Source organism: Hippichthys cyanospilos, chromosome 5 (genome assembly GCF_059441005.1).
Source record: "Hippichthys cyanospilos isolate Australia breed blue-spotted pipefish chromosome 5, RoL_Hcya_1.0, whole genome shotgun sequence".
Lineage (NCBI taxonomy): Eukaryota > Metazoa > Chordata > Actinopteri > Syngnathiformes > Syngnathidae > Hippichthys > Hippichthys cyanospilos.
The window spans coordinates 11480839-11500330 of NC_142373.1; the positions used below are offsets into that span (position 1 = coordinate 11480839).

At 40.3% G+C, this 19492-nt stretch overlaps 1 protein-coding gene across 15 annotated transcripts in view; it reads right to left on the minus strand.

Moving 5' to 3' along the window:
* fmnl2a (formin-like 2a) overlaps positions 1-19492 on the minus strand; it is a 51035-nt gene that overhangs the window by 11427 nt on the left and 20116 nt on the right. For 6 of the 15 annotated variants that reach the window (XM_088414853.1, XM_088414854.1, XM_088414859.1 and 3 more), the window contains exons 4-19: positions 18028-18108; positions 15295-15371; positions 12257-12340; positions 10766-10921; positions 10073-10105; positions 9644-9688; positions 7861-7969; positions 7608-7684; positions 6253-6346; positions 4294-4368; positions 3141-3251; positions 2831-2980; positions 2534-2635; positions 1996-2275; positions 1458-1643; positions 661-681 (exon numbers count right to left, since the gene is read on the minus strand). In XM_088414853.1, the coding sequence (XP_088270979.1) occupies positions 661-681; positions 1458-1643; positions 1996-2275; positions 2534-2635; positions 2831-2980; positions 3141-3251; positions 4294-4368; positions 6253-6346; positions 7608-7684; positions 7861-7969; positions 9644-9688; positions 10073-10105; positions 10766-10921; positions 12257-12340; positions 15295-15371; positions 18028-18108 (1681 nt within the window). The remainder of the gene's footprint in view (positions 1-660; positions 682-1457; positions 1644-1995; positions 2276-2533; positions 2636-2830; positions 2981-3140; positions 3252-4293; positions 4369-6252; positions 6347-7607; positions 7685-7860; positions 7970-9643; positions 9689-10072; positions 10106-10765; positions 10922-12256; positions 12341-15294; positions 15372-18027; positions 18109-19492) is intronic. The other 9 variants (XM_088414861.1, XM_088414862.1, XM_088414856.1 and 6 more) reach the window with 3 other exon arrangements.

Consider the following 19492-nt stretch of genomic DNA (forward strand, 5'->3'; position numbering starts at 1 on the left):
ATTTATGTGACTGTTGCTAGGTAAATTAAGAAATGACTAACAGCAGATCATTGAAAAATAAATACAACTGTAATAGATAGTAGCTAATAATGAATATAAAAATGCTGCTTGAGTTTGAAATGTCCAAATGCATTTGAAGGCAGCCTACAATCAATATTAAGGGAACTGTACACATCCAAAAACTGAACTCTCCAATATTGCTAATTCACGCCATTTTTCGTGCATTTTTAGTGCTGTGCCTGATTGGGGAGATTGCAAACGTTAATTGACTCTCCGTCAATGCTGACCTTTAATTTGAGTAGAACTTGTGAGCAGATACAAGAAGAGAAAGCTTCCTATTATCTGCTTTTCACATCAGGTGATTGTGCCTTAAGCATGCGAGCCACACTGAGATGTGACCCAACAAAAACACGCCATCACAATATTGCACTCAACCAACTCAGGATGGTGAAACCATGCAGCTCGTTTGAAACTTGGTATTTTCTTTCATTTGGAATGAAGACTTTTGGGGGGAAATAAAAGAAAATCCTCATAGATTTGCTGAAATTACCGAATGTTCCTCATGGCCACATGGCCTCTGTTTGAGAAAATACCAAATCCAAAGCATGTGGGAGAGGATAAACAAGGGGTTGAGCGGTGAAAGGAACAGGTAGAACCTACAGAAAAGTTTGATGGGTCCCTCTGGTTGGCAGGAAAAGAAAATTCAAAAAGACATTAAAAGGCATCAGGAAAAAGTGATTAAACACATACACAGGTCAAAACTATAGGCAGCATATCAAAAATACATAAAGTAGAAGTTAAAAGTTGGAAAAGAGCAGATTATTGGCGCTGATATTTGGCATGATGACAATTTGGGAACTTTTTTTTTTAATTGAAACATAGGGTGTCATGTTTGAAGCTAGTTTCTCTGGCAGCTTCCTCAACTTATTAGAACAACAATAATGCATATTGTCATGAATCTATTATTCAATAAGACTGAATTTCTTCGACCCCGTATTGGTTAGTGGCCTCCTTTACTACTACTAATCTGCATCGATTCAGGGGAAAAAAAACTAAACAATTGGTTGAAACAAGAAAAATGAACTTTACATTGCTTGTATGAAATGTTCTTCATTAAAATGCATTATATTGAAAAATAAGCAAACTTATTTCAATTTTTTTGCTCAATATATTTTCTTTTACTGAAAATAATGCCTCCAAATATTGTTTATCAGCCTACTAATAATCGGTATCGGCACTGGAAAAAAACATTGGTCAGTCATTCGTTTAAAAAAAGTAAAAGTAAAAAGTAAAGTCAAAATTAAAAGTAAAAACTAAATTCCTTAATACTATTGGCATGATATGATGGAACTTAAAAACTACGTCTAGGTGATGAGAAAGGATTTTTTGTTGGTAACTACAATAGCTTGCTGTGGGATTTAGCTACTGTTGAATTTGTATTTTGTGCGTCTCCTTACCGGCCAGACCCGAGTTCATGATCACAGTTGGGGTCCCGCATCCGGGCAGCGGAGGGGCAGCAGGAGGAGGAAGCGGGGGAGCCAACAGGCCCGACGTTGAGAGTGGAAGCGGGGGCGCGGGCGGAGGTGGCGGCGGCGGCGGCGGAGGAGCTGGCACGGGAGTGGTCGATGAAGGTCCGTTTGGTACTGCGACAAGAGAAGACAATCGATGCATGAGGCAAAATTGGCTTTTTTCTGTAAATAGGAGTATATTTAAACGAGAAACCTGGGAATATTTTAACGCTAGTAAGAAAATTAAAAACTAAGTGAGGAGGGCTTTTACTGCTTTAAAACGTCATGAACAAAAGTGTATATACTACTATGTCTATTTTTGTTTTTTTCTTTTCTGATTGTATTGTGTTTATGTTCTAGAAATAAAAAAAAGGAATAGACAAAATCAAATCCTGTAAATGGAAAAAATACTGTAAACAAAAAATATAGATGAAAAAAATCATGTTATTTTGGCTATTTTAGGAACATAACTGCACAATGTGCCTACCTGAGCCGTTGTCCGGCAGCGGCGGAGGCGGCGGAGGCGGCTGCGAGGGCGGAGCGCCCGCCGCACCTCCGGCGTGGACGCCCACGGTGGCGGGGAAGCCATCCGATGGCGGAAGGATGCAGATGTCGCCGTTTCCCTTTTTGTGGATCCTGATGGTGCCCTGCTTCTCCAGCTCGTGGATCTTCTTCTCCAGGTGGCTCTGGCGTTGGATGGCCTCGTCCTTCTCCTTCACGATCTGCTGCAGTGAGTGCAGCTTGCCGCTGGTGTCTTTGTAGGCTTCCTGGAGGAAACATTTGAGGATACACTTTAGATTTGGGGATTTTGGTCAAATTTGACATGTGACAATCTGGTGGGAAGTCAAATAGCAATTCAAGAGCAATCCTTTGATAGCGTCTTCTGTTTCCCTGGGGGTAGTTAAAAAACCAACAAAAAAAAACCATGCAGATAGGCCGCACTGGACTATAAACCACAGCAGCTTTTGTGAACAACTGTTGGAAATAAACCCGTTGAATTATACATGAAAAATATGAGTCCAGACCTTCATGCCTTCTAGATCCTTGTTTGTCTGCATGAGCTGCTTCTCCAGTTCCACTATCTTGGCCATGGCTTCGTTCTCTGCATCTAGTAGCTTCTCTGTCAACTGGAAGGATGTAAAGAAAAGAAAATCTTTGAAATTGGCACAGACATTCTTACATTTTGGGTCATTAACTCCATCACTACCAACGACGGCCATGCGCGTCGAAAATCGTTTTCAAGTGGGAGGACAGTGAATGAGTTAATACTGTTGCTGTTAAGATAGGCAAAGTTGAAATCGTCAACACATGAGGTTCCTCACATGTGACATGTTCTCTTCCAACTCCTCCACACGCTCCAGGGCGGCGTTTTTCGTCTCCGCGTCCTCCAGGAGGGCGCCGACGTCAAATACGTTGTCCAAATAGGCCTGGATCTGAACCTGCAATTTATCGCTCTCCGTGTGCTTGACTTTCTACAAGACGGACACATAAATACAAGTTTGCCAGGGAAGATGTTATTAGCAGAGTGAACACGCTGACCGTCTCGTAGGCGTAGCCATGGCGACGCTGAGCTTAAGAGAGGATGGACTCTTCGTCCCCATTTTTCACGGCCACGTTCGGGTTTCAACTCACATCTAAGAATTCGTCCAAGGACAGCTTGGTGAAGTCGTACTGCAGATGAACCCGGAAGTTCATGTCCTCCACCGAGTGCACCACAATGTTGATGAACTGCATGCAGGCCACCTACGAAGCGCAAACAAAAATTACAAATGAGGAATTCTACCTGAACGCAGGACACATTGACTTGGTTCGAATGCCCCTGGGGTTTTATGACTATTCAACAAGTACATGACATTTTAGCAGAGTTTCTGCAGGTATCAGCAAATCGAATTTGATATCTTGACAGGAACAGTATTTTCTTTTTCAAATTGAGAGCAAACTGATTGGAACATGAAGCAACTTAAAGCTAATTTGTGTTGTAGGGATCCCTTCAGAAAATGATGTGCGTACGTCTTTATTTTGTTACAGAATGCAGTTTAACCATTAGCATCGCATGGTGAAACTCAGCACCTGATTTTCAACACTTTACAATTTGGAAAAAATAACCATACGTGGTGTGACCAGTTGTGTAGATTTAAAAAAGGAAATTCTACAAAATGTGACCAAAATAATGGAAAAATAGCAACCCGAGTGCTAAATAAACCATACTATTCAAATTGTTGTATTTATATCCGCGTGACCATAACATACAGTTTGTGAAGGCTTGCTAGTAAACCCTCATTGTTAACCTGACAAGAGTATCTTATCTGATTAAAGAAATCCAAACACAAGAGGCTTCCTCATGGGTCTTTGCGCGAATAAATGATAATGTTCAATGTAAACACACGCACTTTGTTGCATTTTAATGCAGATTTTAACGTCCTCATTGTGCAAAAAGGTGCCAATCAGCTCGGCGTGTTTGCTTTAGCGCTGCGCTCTCTCGACTCAACGCGTTCAAACACAGCTGCTGCTTTTCACTCGCTGATCCTTTAACACACTTTCATCATACAGTTTACATGAATGAAGACACTTAAAGGGGCCCGCGCTGGATCTTGAGTCAGAATGTTCCGCTAACTAGGCGCACTTCAGCCAACTACATGTGTGATTCGACGAAGCTAGTTTGCAAAGCTCAACACATGCAAATCATCATAAAGAGGACACAAAAATCCATTAAACGATATATAATGACAAAATGATTAGGAAAGGACTTTGCACTGTGTGTGTGGAGGGAGGGAGGGGGTAATACCATGAAATCAATGTTGTTGTCTTCGTTCTTGAAATACTCCATTAGCCTCTCAAACCGCTGCTCCTCCATACAAACCTGCGAAACAAACCGCATGGCTTTTTACTGATGCCAGAGTGGCCCACGTGGTGAAATATGAGGCTCCATCCATCTTCATGTGATTGAAGAAAATAAGGACCAAATGGATTTTGTCAGTTTTATCACCATTACGTTGAGATAGGATCCTAATAGAGATTAGAAACAAATACAAGTTACATCAATGTGTCTTGTTTTTAAATGACAAGGAATTGATATTTGTTTATATTTAAGAGGCCAGACCTTTTCATCTGTGGCAGGAACGTTCACGGGTAATTTTATGGTTATTTTTTCCACTGGGCCGTCATCAATATGAACTTTCTGAAGTGACGTTATGGCTGGGCCGTTTGGCCAAAAAAATAAAAGCTCACTATAGACGTTTTTGGGTCCTCCCCAACACATTCTTATGATATTAATCTATTTTAGATCGATTAAAGTTATTCTGTGGAAAATATCTATTCAACTGATTTTAAATCCGTTTAATGTAAATGATAAGACATTAACGATCCAAGTTTATTGACAGCAAAGTCAATCAAAATGCCGTTGTTTTATTGGGCTGTTGACCTAAAACAAAACAGCCAAAAAAAATCGTAAAATGCCCCTGAAAATAATAAACCCCTTTGAGGTATTTTAAGACTGAAGCATTTTGACATTTTTTTTGTATTTACTTACAATAATTTTCGTAACGGGATGAGCTAGTTGGCTCTCAGCAGTAGCTGAGGTTGTTCCAGCATTATTTTCAAGAAAAGAAGCGAGCAGGCTGAACCAAAGTCTGAGTCCATCGTTGTTCAGGTTATGATGTCTTCAGCCGCATGCACCGGTTAGAGATCATGGAAAGGTATTCTATTTAACGCGTTTCTTTATTGTGGTCTTTTACTTATAATCATAAACTAAGATGAGAGTTATTCTGTTTTGTTATGACTTTTACATCGTCGCCAAACTTGGTGGTTAATGCTTACTACACACAGTAACATTGAAAACAGCGAAATTTGACACTAAAAATAAGGATGTGTCCTACACACAGTTGCACCTTACATTTGTGGAATTAGGGTCTTCCCAGGAAAATCTCAAATGTAAAAAAAAAAAAGTCTACTCATCAACGGCAGTCGGAGGTAAATACGTTTTCCACCGGATGAATATTGTGTCGTGTGCCACAACTTTCTTGTAATGCAAAATGACTTCTGAGGTCTGTTTTGAACCATCTAATTTTGGAGGCAGAAGTGAGATGTTTGGGGAAGAAAAAAGAGCTCAACGGTTCATCTGGAGGGCACCGGCGGACTTTGATAAAGGATCGAACATGCAGCAAGTAGGAGACATCAAAAACTTAAAGCCCGAGTTGGAGACGGGCTATCAAAATCACCGAGTGAAGTGGATGTAACAACGCTATGCTTTTAAGAGCCACTTTTTAAATAACAAGTTAAAAAATTCAAAGCATTCCTTTAAGCGCAGTGCAAGAAAAGCCCTCATTATTCTCGCCTTCCCGTTTCTCATGAGATGAGCTGCGATGAGCCCAGGCTCATTCTGCCACTTATGGCGGTGAGGCTGAGGATGACGCTCAATTTTTCATTCCGGACTAAATTTTGCATCGACTGCACTGGACCCGCGTCCGCCTGACGCATGAAACAAGCGTCCGCCCACTCCGTCATAATTTTTTTTTTTTTTTTTTTTCTTGCCAGAAGCCTGAAAGGGGTTATCAAGGCTGTCGCTCACATCTGCCTCTCTGCTACTCTGAGCTTTTGTGTGCGTGCCAAACACACTTTACTGCTTTCTACACAGCCATGTGTATGGCAGCTAAACGCCCGCGCCGTAATCTGTTGACAAATAGCGTATTTCCTGCTCGCGATCCTCGGGAGCATTGCTACAGGCTGAGTCACCGTCTGCTCCTACCGCCTTGAAGTTGTCAAACGCGGCTAGGATGATTTCGTGGCCTCCCCTCACGAGACACACCGCCGCCAGGAGCTCCAGCACCAGAGCTTTGGTTCTGTTGGAACGAGAAATGGAAAAGGTTGGAAGGGTGATTTTCTTCAATATTGCCGTTTCGTCTAAGAACGATTTTTTTTTTCAAGGTTTGATTCAGTGAGTCCTAGAATCATTTTGAAGACCGTACCTGTTTGAAAATGCTTGAGGCTTTTCACGCCATGCATGATATTAACACGCCACCAACATGTTCAGGGCTTCAAAATAAACCTTACCTCCCCTTATTACACATGATACATTGTATTTTGAAGTAGATCCAGCACTTAAATTTTTGCAAATGGGATTTATTAGATTGCAAAGTTTACAAAGTTTAATCAATTCTACAAAACCCGTTGACAGTGTTTAGCGTTGGCTCCAACATTAGAGACGAGCAGCGCTAAATGCTAGCGGGATTAGCGGCACTCAATTCCGCCATATAAACTGGCCATCGCAAAGAGCCACCGGATGACTTTAAATGACGCCTCTGACAGTTTCTTTTCCTCACTTTTTAAGAAGCAAGGCTAACTGAAATGTACTGTCTTACCCAGCAAAAGTTTTTTTGAGGTCACTTTGTTTTATTTCATGCATTAGTTTAGGGAGTTAATACACTGCTACTATGCAGTTTGTAGTATTTATTTTTTATTAAACACTGCAAAAAATACAAAGCCTTCCTTGATAACACAACACATGTAGAGCTGGAAAATTTGAAAGCTGCTGCTTATAATGAAAAGTAGTTATTGACCTACCTACATGGTGTGGCCATTAAAATTGTGGGGTTCTAGTCAGTTAAAGAATATCTCACTCTAGGCATCCATTTCTCATGAAATACAATGCGATTAAAGTGTATGATGTTAAAATGTTTGTTTCAATTTAAATTAAGATCAATGAACATTATCTAAATATAAACAAAAATTCTATCATTAAGTGTAAAGTTTTATTGCCTTCTGCGTTCATGGTTGTCCTTTAACCAAGCTAAAAAAAAATTTTTTTTTTCAGTTGAATACAGAAATTAAGTGTGAGAACCAAAATCAGAACGCCAGTTTAGGTTGGCTACATCATAAATCTGTATACACATTTGTGCGGCCCCGTCTTGGGGCAAAACAGCGTGACGGGTTGAGGCGTGGTAGTTAACGGGAAATAATTCAAATCACTGTTTGTTGTCTTGGATGAGAAATAATGCGTAAATGGATCTAGCAGCGTTTCGCATACACTATTAGCGTAGATATATGAACCCCACAAGTCAACTAAAGTCGCATAAAAAAGTGAGTCTAACATGTATGGCTTACCTTGGGTTTTTATTATTGAGACTTAGTGCAATTTCATTCACAGCATTTAAGTGGGACATGACCATGTTGAAGCCGTACTGAAAAGGAAACAAGAAAGACGACTTAGCACACGAATGGCATTGAAGGTCGACGGGGTGAAACGATAAACTTGCAATATGATACCGCACTATCAAGGAACGATGCAAGAAATTGCGCCGTCAATATTAGCTCACTGCCCCATGCGATAAGCAAGAATGTGACTAGCAGGACTCACCTGGTAGTTCATGATGGCACGCAGGCACATGATGCAGACGTGGACGTCGTCTTTCTTGCAGACCAGTCGGGAGTTCTTCAGCGTCCTCCGGCTGGGCAAAGTGTTACATCTGAAAGTGACATTTGTTGCATTAAATCGGTCCTTCAATTATTTTTTTGCAAAGCCTCCTCGGAAAAGGAAAGATTTCCCCGACTAAAATAATTGAGTAGCCAATTTAGCTCCTTAGCTAATTTAGGCTCCTTAGCTAAGGACTTGAAAGTTTTAAACCTGGGATTCAATGTAAGGAGTTATTAAAAAAACAAAACAGAATACGTGTTTGGAATTTAATTAATTCAATACATATTTAAAGAAGGTGTCAAATAGCCTTTTCGTGCTACAAACAAGTGTTAAGAATTTGATGGTATGGAAAAGAGCGTAAGTCAGATGCAGTTGGTGAGCAAAGATGGCCCCGCCCCCCTATTATCCATTCAAAACTGATGGTCCACCTTACACGGACCACCACAAAAGCCATATAATCTATAGCCTATCTTGGGGCCCATACGATGCTCTCTTTTAATGCTTTAAATTTAATGTCTTTCACGGCAATATCTGACACAACGGCGGCCCGCTCATTTGCATGCAGACAAAACAAGGAGCTCTTTTCTCCCAGTGCAGCGCTGCCAATAAAAGCTAAACGGCAAAGCGGCGCTACGCGAGAAGCGGCGAAAGGCAACTGTGTTTATTTTCAGATTGGGAAGGTTCAATTACCAGCATGGAAAAACGGATCTCCAGGCTATTAATGACAGACACGCCAGTTCATGTTAGAAGGAGCACGGGCACTCCTTTGAGACATTCGCGGCATATGTCCCACCTCAAAGACAGAAATACTGTATGTCTGCGAGATTGATTAATATTACTCATGAAATAAACAGCAGGACCCAACTGGCACAACCGAAAGGCAACTCTTTATAGACATTTTAATCTTTTCCTCGGTGGATTCCACAACATCCAAGCATGATACGACGTGAATGAAACGTGCATACAAAATGATTTCATCTCAAAATCACAATCTCGATAAAGGATTGCGCAACACGGAAACTGGCTTGGACTTGTCTGAAACCACCGAAACAAACTAGAATATTTTAGTTCTGATGGGAAGAAAAATACATGTTGACTTCCGCAATGCAGTATCTAAGTACATAAAACATAAATGTATTAAAAATATTAGGAAAAAACTGCCTTTTAAAGACATTAAAAGTGTTATCAATATGCTTTATTAGGTTTAAAATCTCAAGAAAGAGTGTCAATAAAAAGCTGAAGCATCTTAAGTTGAAAGTTTGCTTGATGCAAACCACACAAGAAGGCCGGAGGAAGGTGGATTTCGACTCGTGTCCCTCAACTGCGAGGCGGACGTGCTATCCACTGCCCCACCGAGCCACCTGTGACTATAATATTTACTCACAAACCCCCATCATTCGTAAATATCTTCCAGACTATATCTTGTTTTTGTATTGTTAGCCAATAGATGAAATATGGGAATTCTAAAGGACTCTATAGTGGAACTCCAGTCCTCGAGGGCCGGCATCCTGCATGTTTTCCGGTTTTCTTTCCCCAACACACCTGATTCAAATAATTAGCTCATTAGCAAGCTCTGCGGGAGCTTTGAAATGATCCCAATCATTTGAATCAGGGTGTTTTTGAGGGAAAAGGTTTGAAAACATGTAGGATACCGGCCCTCGAGGACTGGAGTTCGACACCTATGATCTAGTGACTCTACATATTGCTAGCTAGCGACAAGACGTACCGTCTTATTTGAGAACACTTTGGACAGTTGAGTGAGCCGGCTGACCTTTGGGGTAGCAATATGAAACAAAAACAAATATTTGAGGCATTGTTTTTGTCATCTCGGCATTACATATAGAGCAAGAGTGGAGTTAGCCAGGCTGTTTGTCTAGCGCTCAGCTCTCCTACGGGGCCTTTGCATGGAAACTGCGGCGGATGGCATTCGGGGGAGCCGCAGAGGGAGCGCACGGGAACAATAGCGGCAGAAAAACCTATTTGCTCCGAAGAGAGCGCAGGCGGAGAGGTTGGCAGTACAAATAATTCACATCCCTGACACAGACAGCACAAGCGGGGTGGTGCGAGAACAATGACTCGGGGCTTCTTGTGTGTATTTGAGCGTGTCTTGGGACGGATCGGGGGAGGTTGGGAGGAGACAGAAGTTTTGACCTGCCTGCTGTCCAAGACGGGCAGACACAAGAGTAGACTATGAAGGACACAACAGGAAACGGTCAATTGAAAGGAAGACTGTACTGTTCTGTCACGGCATTAAAAGGCAATAGATTGATGATATCTGAATAAACTATTAGAATCTCATGTACTGCTGAATTCATTTCTTTTCTGCTGAATACTGGTCAATTTTAAAACTCTTGTCATGTTAACACCATAGTCAAAATCTGCAGCAGAAAAACATCATAAAATGTCGGTTGGGGCAAACAATGTTATATGGATATAGCTAAAAAAAGAGAACATGCAAGGATCTCTTATTAGCAGACATGTGATTTCTGACCTCAATAGAAGTCTTTGTGCACGACGCGGTCCAGTTAACCCCTTCAAACTGACGGGTTAGAGGTCATACAAGTCAATGTGTGTACTGCGCTGACATCAATGGAACGACGGGGAGGATTAGTGGATATATTAGCATGGCTTTATGAATTACCTACCGACAAAACCCGTATGAAAAAAAAAAATTCTCGAGGGAAATCCGTGCCAGTAATGAGTCAAAGCCAGCGTTGGTAATGAGTCAAAGCCAGCGTTGGACAAATGTGTCTTAAGCTATTTCAAATCACTCACGAGCCACGTGGCGCCGGATCGGAAAAATGTGTGACTCTTTGTTTTTCGGCCAAAAGTTCCAAACAGAACATACCGTAACGTTGAGTGTCGGCCCGCCCGGGTGATGCCGTTTCCGCCGAGCGGGGACGGCAGCGTGCTGCCCCCGTGCAGGTCCTCGATGGAGCGACTCCATGGTTTGGATTTGTCCAGCAGGGCCTCGGCTCCGTTTTCCAAAGAATCGCCATCGAACCTGCAGCATCAGGGATGTGAGCGCATCAGCGCAATGATAAAAATATATTCACTTAGCCGGACTTATTATTAGTACCAATTTTTTTGTGACCAATACCAGATCAATCTTTTTTTTTATACTCTCAACTATTAATCTGCCCTTCAAACATCAGCCATAAAAAAAAAAAAAACGGGGCTGATACTTGACAATTTTAATAAAAAGCTATTTTTTTATTCGCCTGACCAATTAATCTGCCCTTCAAATAAAAATTAATTTGTCAATGAGGTCTTTCTATCAATCTGTCATTATAAACACAAAAAGCAAATTTTCATTTTTAAAAGCAATGATTAGGTAAGCAATGCAAGGAACTGAACTGGATGTGACTACACATAACCTAAAATCGCATGGTTAAAAAACATAGTAATAACCTACAGGTTTAAAAAAAACAAAAAACAAAAAGTAAATACAACATTAAAGGGATAAGATATGACATCCGTTCACTTAATGATAAGAAAAACACATGATATGAAGTAATGTCCTAATCACTTTTTATCAATGCATTCTGTGAACCGAAATGGAACTTTTTTTTTTTTTTAAACAGTATATTTACTGTTGACCCCTGCAATTTGTGGAGAACAGCTACCAGGCTGGACCATTAATCGTACAGCTATTGAAATACAGACACTATTTTAGACAAGAATCAAAGACCTAATGTTAAATGACTTGCATTCTTTTCTGTAAATCAAAAGATTTGTTTTTTTAAATCATATATTCACTGTTGATCTCTGCAATTAGTGGAGAATAGTGAATAGTAAAAAAACACGCATATGACTGACAACAATTGAAAGCCATCGCAGGACACAAACCCTAACCCTAACCCTGAATACCATCAGACGTTGCGGCATTTCGATCCATCGGGAGCGAGGTTTTAGTTACAAACATAAACAAAGCATTTCATCAACATTCTCCAGTTTGTCGCAGTTGGCAAAAATAGCCGCCAGTACGAGTTCCGACTGACGGCATGTTAGCTTTGGGGTTTTGGTTCTACCGCGGCGCCGGCTCGGGGTAAACAAACCTTCTTAATGTGGACGTCGTATAATAACATATGGCGAAGCGGGCTGTTTGAATTAATCACTTAAGTGCAGACTTCTCAGAACAAGGGACCTTGTGACTGACTAATAATCCCGCCATCCATCTTTGGAAAAGCAGCTAAAGGGCCCGGAGTGACTTTTGGAGCGAGCATGCAGGAGTGTGTGTCGTGCGGGGACGCATCAGCGACTCTGCAGAATGGCACCATTGTGTTCTTGTCACTCGTGCGTCTCGTGGAGAGCCTTGAAAAGGCGGCAAGTGACTTACGTGACAGCGTACTGCGCAAAAGAAAGATATTCCACCAACACGTCCAGGCCTTTGTTTTCTTCGTTGAGGAACTCTCGCACCCACCTGCGACAGCAGAAAAGGAAAGATTGGAAAGTCTATTACAGAAAATGTTGTTTCATGCTTTTGTGTCAGGACAGGAGGGCATCGTTTTTCTTTTCAAATTAAGGATACATTAATTGAAACACAAAGTTGAGTTATGGTTAAATTGCTGTTATGGTAACTTTTTCTGCAAAATATTTTAGGCTTTTATTTTGTGAACTTCTTGAGAGCCGGGTGGCATCAAATTCACTTTGCGGTGTTGCTAAGACAAAATGGATAAAATAATAGACATAAATGAATAGGCTACGTATACAGTTTTTGGTCTTTTATCTTTTGACTCATTTGTTTCATGCCTTTCCATTAATGTTGTGGTTGGATAGGATGTTTTAAATTTGTTGTCTTGCTGAGACAAAACAGGTCGCAAAAAAATGGACACAAATAAGTAGGCTGGGTTTACGGAGGTTAACAAAATAGAGGAATGCACCCAATGGTTTGCAAAAAAGTCACAATAAAACAATCAACACAAGTCAATTCATGTTCCAGTTAATTTGCTCTTAATTTGAAAAGAAAACCTTCATACAAGCCAGGGTTTACAGAGGTTAACAAAATAGAGGAATGCAATGTTTTCAATTCAGTCAAGTCAATGTTCCAGTCAATTTTCTCTTAATTTGAAAAGGAAATCTTCACATAACCCAAATTTGAAATGCACTGGTTTAGAACATGCTATTCAAACTAATTTAAGAGAACCGGTTACTGTCCTTGAGTAAACAATTTTCTTTAGTCCTTTTTTTTTCTAGTCTAAACTTAATATTTGAGCAATATTGCTTTTGTTAAATATAATATAAGCAGCAAAATGAAGCTGTGGGCGGAAACTGTCACTTGCTGTCGACTGAAAATGACATCACAGTCGCTCGGGGTTCAGGTCGCGACCAATCACGGCTTAGCTTGTGAACAGAAAAACAGGTGAAACTTCTGTTTCCACCTCTGTGTCATCTAACTGAGTTTCTTGTATTTACTTTTGGTAATAAAATGTGCAATAAAAAATCAACAGTCCATTCAAATCCAGGAATTCACTTTTTCTGCCACCATATGGAAACACAGACAATCTTTATTAAGTCCAGACCTTTTAAGGTGTTTCTGTGACAGGCCCAATTGTTTGTGAATGAGAGAAATTTGCAGGATATAAACATAATGGCACCCAGGCACTAAAGTCCCCTGGCTGTGTCCTTATGAGCACTCCTGCGGGGTTACTGTGTGGACACTGGGAATAGGGACCAGTAAAGTGGTGCCTGGTAGGGTTGCTGGGGTAACAAAAAAAAAAAAAAGCACCGGGAGGTGTAGTCATGTAGCGACACATGGTAATCATTACCCTAAGGACAACTCACAAGCCTCCCATTCAGCACATGTTGGTGAGCGCTCCGCAACATGTGAGGAGCGCGGCGACAATCTGCCATTATACGCGGCCTCCCCACCAAGTACATTTCACCTCTGAACACAAGATGTAATTATTCACTGTCTAAGCGGGTGACATCTTGCCCCCTCGCCACCCCCACCCCTCCTGCCCCACTTCCATTACGCTAATGCTCCCATTGTCTAGATTAAGACGATTACTGATGTAATCTCGTTTACTGGCATAAGGTCCTAAAGACAATTAAATTAATCTGTGTAAACAATTTCTGGACTGTATTGACAGGTTGGGTTTGTAACCTTCCACTATGGAGGTTCTCAGTAGGGCTGTTTGATACCACTTTTTTTTCAAACCGACGCCAGGACAAACGCTACACTTTTGAGTTGTCACCGAAAACCATGCCATGATACTTTTGATACGTAAAAACACAATGACATCATTTTAAATATACATATATACACACTTGCTTTATGTACTAAAAGTAACTGATGACTAAGTACCCTATAAAGTAATCCAGTACTTTAGGTTTAAACAGGACTAAAGTAACCGATTCCTTTATGTACAAAGTGCTAAAGTAAAGTAATCACTTTAGGTATACTTTAGGTATCGTAATCAGTTACTTTAGGTAATATGTATTAGGTCATTTATTATTGGAGAATTATTTGTACACTGCAAAGTAATCAATTCCTTCAAGTACTAACATTACTAAATTAATTGAGTACTTTATGAAGTAATCACTTTATGTCCTCATTAAGCACTAAAAGTATTCATTTACTTTAGGTGAAAGCTAGCAGTACTAAAGTGATTGATTTATGAACTAAAGCACTGAAGAGTACGTGAACAATTACTTTAGGTAATACTGTATGTATTTTATTATTTGTGGTATATTATATAATAGTTAATTCCTTCAGGTACTATCAGTATTACATAGATTACTTTAAGAAGTAATCACTGTATGTTCTCTTTCGATATTAAAAGCATTGAAATATTTTAGCTAAAGCAGTAATTCATTACTTTGGTGCTAACAGTAGTAAAGTAATTGATTTATGTACTGAAGTACTTAAGTAATCACTGTAGTTGCAAAATTTAAAAAATTCCTTCAGGTAATCAGTACTAAATTTTATCTAAGGCCTTCAAGGTAATCCGTACTAAAGTAATTGATTATGTGAGGTAATTGAAAAACTTTAGTTCTTAATGGCCTACAAGAGTACCTAAAGTAAAATAATTGATTACTTAGTACTTAAGTAACTAAAGTAACGGATTACTTCAGTATTTAATTCATTAAAAACCATCCATTTTTAGGGCACTCATTTAGCCAAACCTTAAACAAATAAATTAGAAAAATAAATAATAAATAAATAAATAAATAAATAACTGAGATTGAATGCCTGAAAAAACACACATGCACACACTCATAAATATTGGCCTTTGGAAAATAATGTTGATAAATAGTGACATAATTGAAGGATCCATGTTGAAGTATGAGAACTTGTGTCGACTTTTCTCTGCCATGTGTTATGTTAAACCACAGATTAAAAAAAAAAAAAAAAGCGTTAAGAGTCTGACTCACCCTATATGATTGGTCCGCAATGAAATTTCCAGTTCTCTCAGGACTTGGGTGGACTCCTGAACTCTTCGGCGGAATTTCTAAGGAACAGGAAGGATGAGTGAGTTAATATTTTATAAAGCCTGCTAGCTAGGTCTGTAAATCAATTCGGAACAACAGGGATGTTTGTGACTAGCAATAATTCTAAGGGGAGCATAAAAAACAGGCCGTTAATCCATGTATACTGAGAAAGCAAGAATTGGGTTTCCCACACATTATTATTTGGAGGATTTAAGTTACCGCTAAACTGAAAACAAAACAGAGCTGACTCACTGGAAACTGTGAATATGCAGTAGGTTTGTACGTGATCTTATTTACTCATGTTGGCTTTATAAATAGCACTGGCAGCTCAATAAAATTGGTTAAAAAGCAAGGACCAACTGCAGTTACAAACACTTGCGGTGAAAGGCAGAAGCAAGAGAGAAATGGGTGTGACACCCATGAAAGACTTAACACAACTACAAGAACAAACCTTGTCAAAAACTTGATCGCCGATTGGTCTGATCTAGCGGCAGCGTGCAAGATCATATTAAGTAGGTTTTGTTTCTTAGGGTATTAACGCAATCGTAGAAAAAAAAAAAGGTTGCCAGGAGTCTCAGTTAAATACTTTAATTCTCACTTCAGTTAGAATTCCGAGAATCCCGTCAACATTTTTTTCTTCAAAGGCCTAATTTTGTAAATCAAGAAGAATGATGAAGCATAAGATCATGTGATTTAAAAAAAATTAGACAAGAAAACTTCCTATTAAGTAATTGCAAGTTTGACAAACCCTTGAAAAATCAGGATTTTGTCCCAGCTCTCAAATGAATGCGCGTGTATCCATAAAAAAACAAAAAACAAAACGCTACTACATCCGCCAAGATCCACATCAATATCTGTTGGATTTGGTCCATTTTCAAACTTTTACTGTCCAAAGATGGAAAAAAAACTATATGCATAGGTATTAAAAAAACAAAACAAAACACTATATTAAAAAATGTTCTATTCTATTACACTTCAAGAGCAAAGTTATTTTTGGCTCAACTGCTGCAAACCTCGTAAAAAAAAGCCAATTTTTGGCTCAAATATGGCAGACATCCTTAACTCGTTCAATCCTCAAGACATATTTTTGAAGTAATGTTTGGCGGAAAGAAGTTTCAAAAATGGCTAGTGTACCTGTGAATGATTGTCTTGCCTAATAAAAAATAAAATGCTGAATGAATTTAAATAATAAACATCAAAAATAACTTTGTTAAAAGTTTGCCAAAATCTGAGGACCAAAAAAAAACAGTTTCTATGTCTACGACTGTTTTTTTCTTATGTGTTTTCAGAAATTTTCCTCAAAAATGTCTTCCCATGATCTGCATTTCCATTCACATTTGCACTAAAGCCATTTCTTCCTCAGCAAAATGTTTTGAGAGAGGAAACAAACAAGTCCATGTAAGCGGTTCCCACCCTGTGTCTTCAGGCTTGGGCGGTGTATATTTGGCACAAGAGCAGATGAAAAACAGTGTGTTTTTATTAGGGAGGAGCCCTTTTGTGCGGAAAGCATATTTCGGGGTACTGTGCAGGCTCCCAGCGGCAACCCCCCCCCCCAAGCAACCACCGCGCACTCCACATAAGTACAACCAGCTGCGGCCCAGAGGAGGAGAGAGGAGCGGCGAAAGTGAGCAAGAGGAGAATTTGGAGATCCTGGAAACATATCAATGGCTGATACATTCTTGAGGACGGGTTGGATGGGAGCTGAAGCTCCTTGGGCGCCCATTGGCTGGGAGCTGCCCCGAGGAATGCACCGGAGGCCTGCCTAGACGCAAAGCTGAGGCAATGACCTCCAGCTCTCGCTGCCGCACAAAGTGGCAATTGTTTGAGTGGGAAGAAAAGGGGGACGGGCGCAGGAATGTCCAAAGAAGCCCCATAACTCTCTCTTCCTCTGGTGCCTCTTTTTGTCTCCTTCCCTCGCGCTCTAGCCGCCAATCTCGGTTTTACCCCTCTCGCATGTCGCCCCCTTTCCTCGGCAATGCTCACACTTTACTTTCCAAATTAACAGCCGTGTGTCCTTCGGGCGCTTGATGGGCGGGACGAAAACGTTGCAGTCGTTGAAACAAAACGACACATGCTGAACAAAAACATCTTGAGGATGTATTGTGGACTCAAGAACGGGTTAGTCAAGAAGCCGCATACTGTATGTCGCACATATACTAACAGGTCAACAGGTCAGATAGATAGATAGAGATAGCGTCATGAGTAACATAGCTAGCTAGATAGCAAGAAAGAAAGAACAAGATAGAATATTGTCACGACTGAGTTAGCTAGCAAGCTACTTAGCCAGGTAGCTAAATACTGTTGTACGCTAACTAGCTAGGTAGCAAGCTAGATACTGTAATGCGTGACATAGCTAGCTAGATAGCAAGAAAGAAAGAAAATTGTAACTAAGCTAGCATGCAAGGTTACGAGCTTAGTAGCTAGCAAGGTAGCTGGTAAATACTGTCGTGAGATAACTAGTAAGCTAGCTAGCTAGCTAAGGGACAAAAAAATAGAAAAATAGATGACTGTTGCTTGTTTTGTACTAAGAAATTTCCCACAGGAGCTTTGGCAGGTCAAGATGTCCTCTATCGAGCACAGTTTGACTTAAAAGAGGCTAGCTCAAATGAGGCAAAAGATATGGACCAAAAACCAATGTCCACGACAGTGGACACAAATGAATAGGCTGGGTCTCACCTTTCTTGTGACTGCCGGGTCAAGATAACTCCTCAGCTTTTGGATGTATGTGTGTGGCGGGTTTTTCACTTGGAATCGCTCCTGTTGAACAAGCAAAGCGAAACAGTTGTTGTTTTGTTTTGTTTTGAACCAGAAAATCCTTCTATGTAAGTTGTAGAACAATTGTTGTTGATTTAAAGCATCTCAGTGCAAATGCAAAACTTGACGTATTGATTAATGATTCACTGTTTGTCTTGGAAAATGGCAGCCTTCTGTTGCGTAACGTGGGTTTCTCAGACTAATGTTTCCTTTCCGGCCCAGGCCAGAAAACATCTACGCTTGAAATTACTCTCCTGTGCATTTGTAACTGCAAGCGTAACTGTCTGCTGGCGCTTGAGATCAGACCAGATGATGTTTTTCCCATTCTTTACAGGCAGCGCGAGATAGCAACGAAATGACCGTGAGGTTGCCAGTTAAGCTAGGGCCACGGTCAAGCTCAAAGGGACTCCACCAGGTAGATAAGCTGGACAAAGTTAAGCCATTGCACCGAATTTAGGTAGATGCTGTAAATAGCTAAAGATTAGTGCTAATTCAGATCTACGGGATTACCGTTATGAGCAACTTGTGCTTCCGAAAATCCCCGTAACACCTTTACAATTTGAAAAATTTACAGCATTTACAGCAGATCACAAAAAGAAAAAAAACTATACCTATATATAATGTTCGAAAGCTGAGTCATGATTAGCTTTTACATCTTATCTGAGTGTTACCAATTTAGTTTTTGTACATCTTTCCGAGATTATTGGGGTATGTACAGTGGATAGAATAAATCTACACACCCCTGTTCAAGTGTTAGTCATTTTGTGTTGTATGCACACAAAAAATGACAGCGAAATTGTGGAGAAACCGCTGAAATTGTTCTCTTTGGGTCAAATTTTCTTTTTCAAAAAGACCTGGCATTTCAAACAAAACTCCAAGACTAATTGTATACACCAAAAATATTTGGCCACTTTAAGCCGTGTGTGTCAATGGTCATAGTCGAATTTAGCGATCACATAAATTCCATTTGCAAGCATTTAGCAATGAACACATGGTGTCGTTTCGAACATCTATTTGTTTTGAGAAGCTACAGTAATTTTGAACCTCTTTTTTTTATTTTTTAATCCTTTCAAAACTGAAAGCAGGAGGTTCAGGAGATGGATGCTTGTGAAAACTGACTTCCTGGTCATAAAAATTAATTCTCGTGTTTAGTTTGATGTCTTATTATTAGGAGTAGCATAAATGAGCATCTCTGGCTACCGCTCGGCCGCCCAGCGGGCTCCGTGGCAGCGTCCCCTTCAGGGTCAATGGTTATCTATGCGCTCGAGGTAGGCGGCGGTCCTCCTCTCGTATCCCATTTTCTCTTCTGCTCACGAAAGCAGAAAGCGCTGGTCACGGAGGCTGCGGGCTGAGCGGAGCATCGGAAACTGAGCGCGCAGTGTGCTCC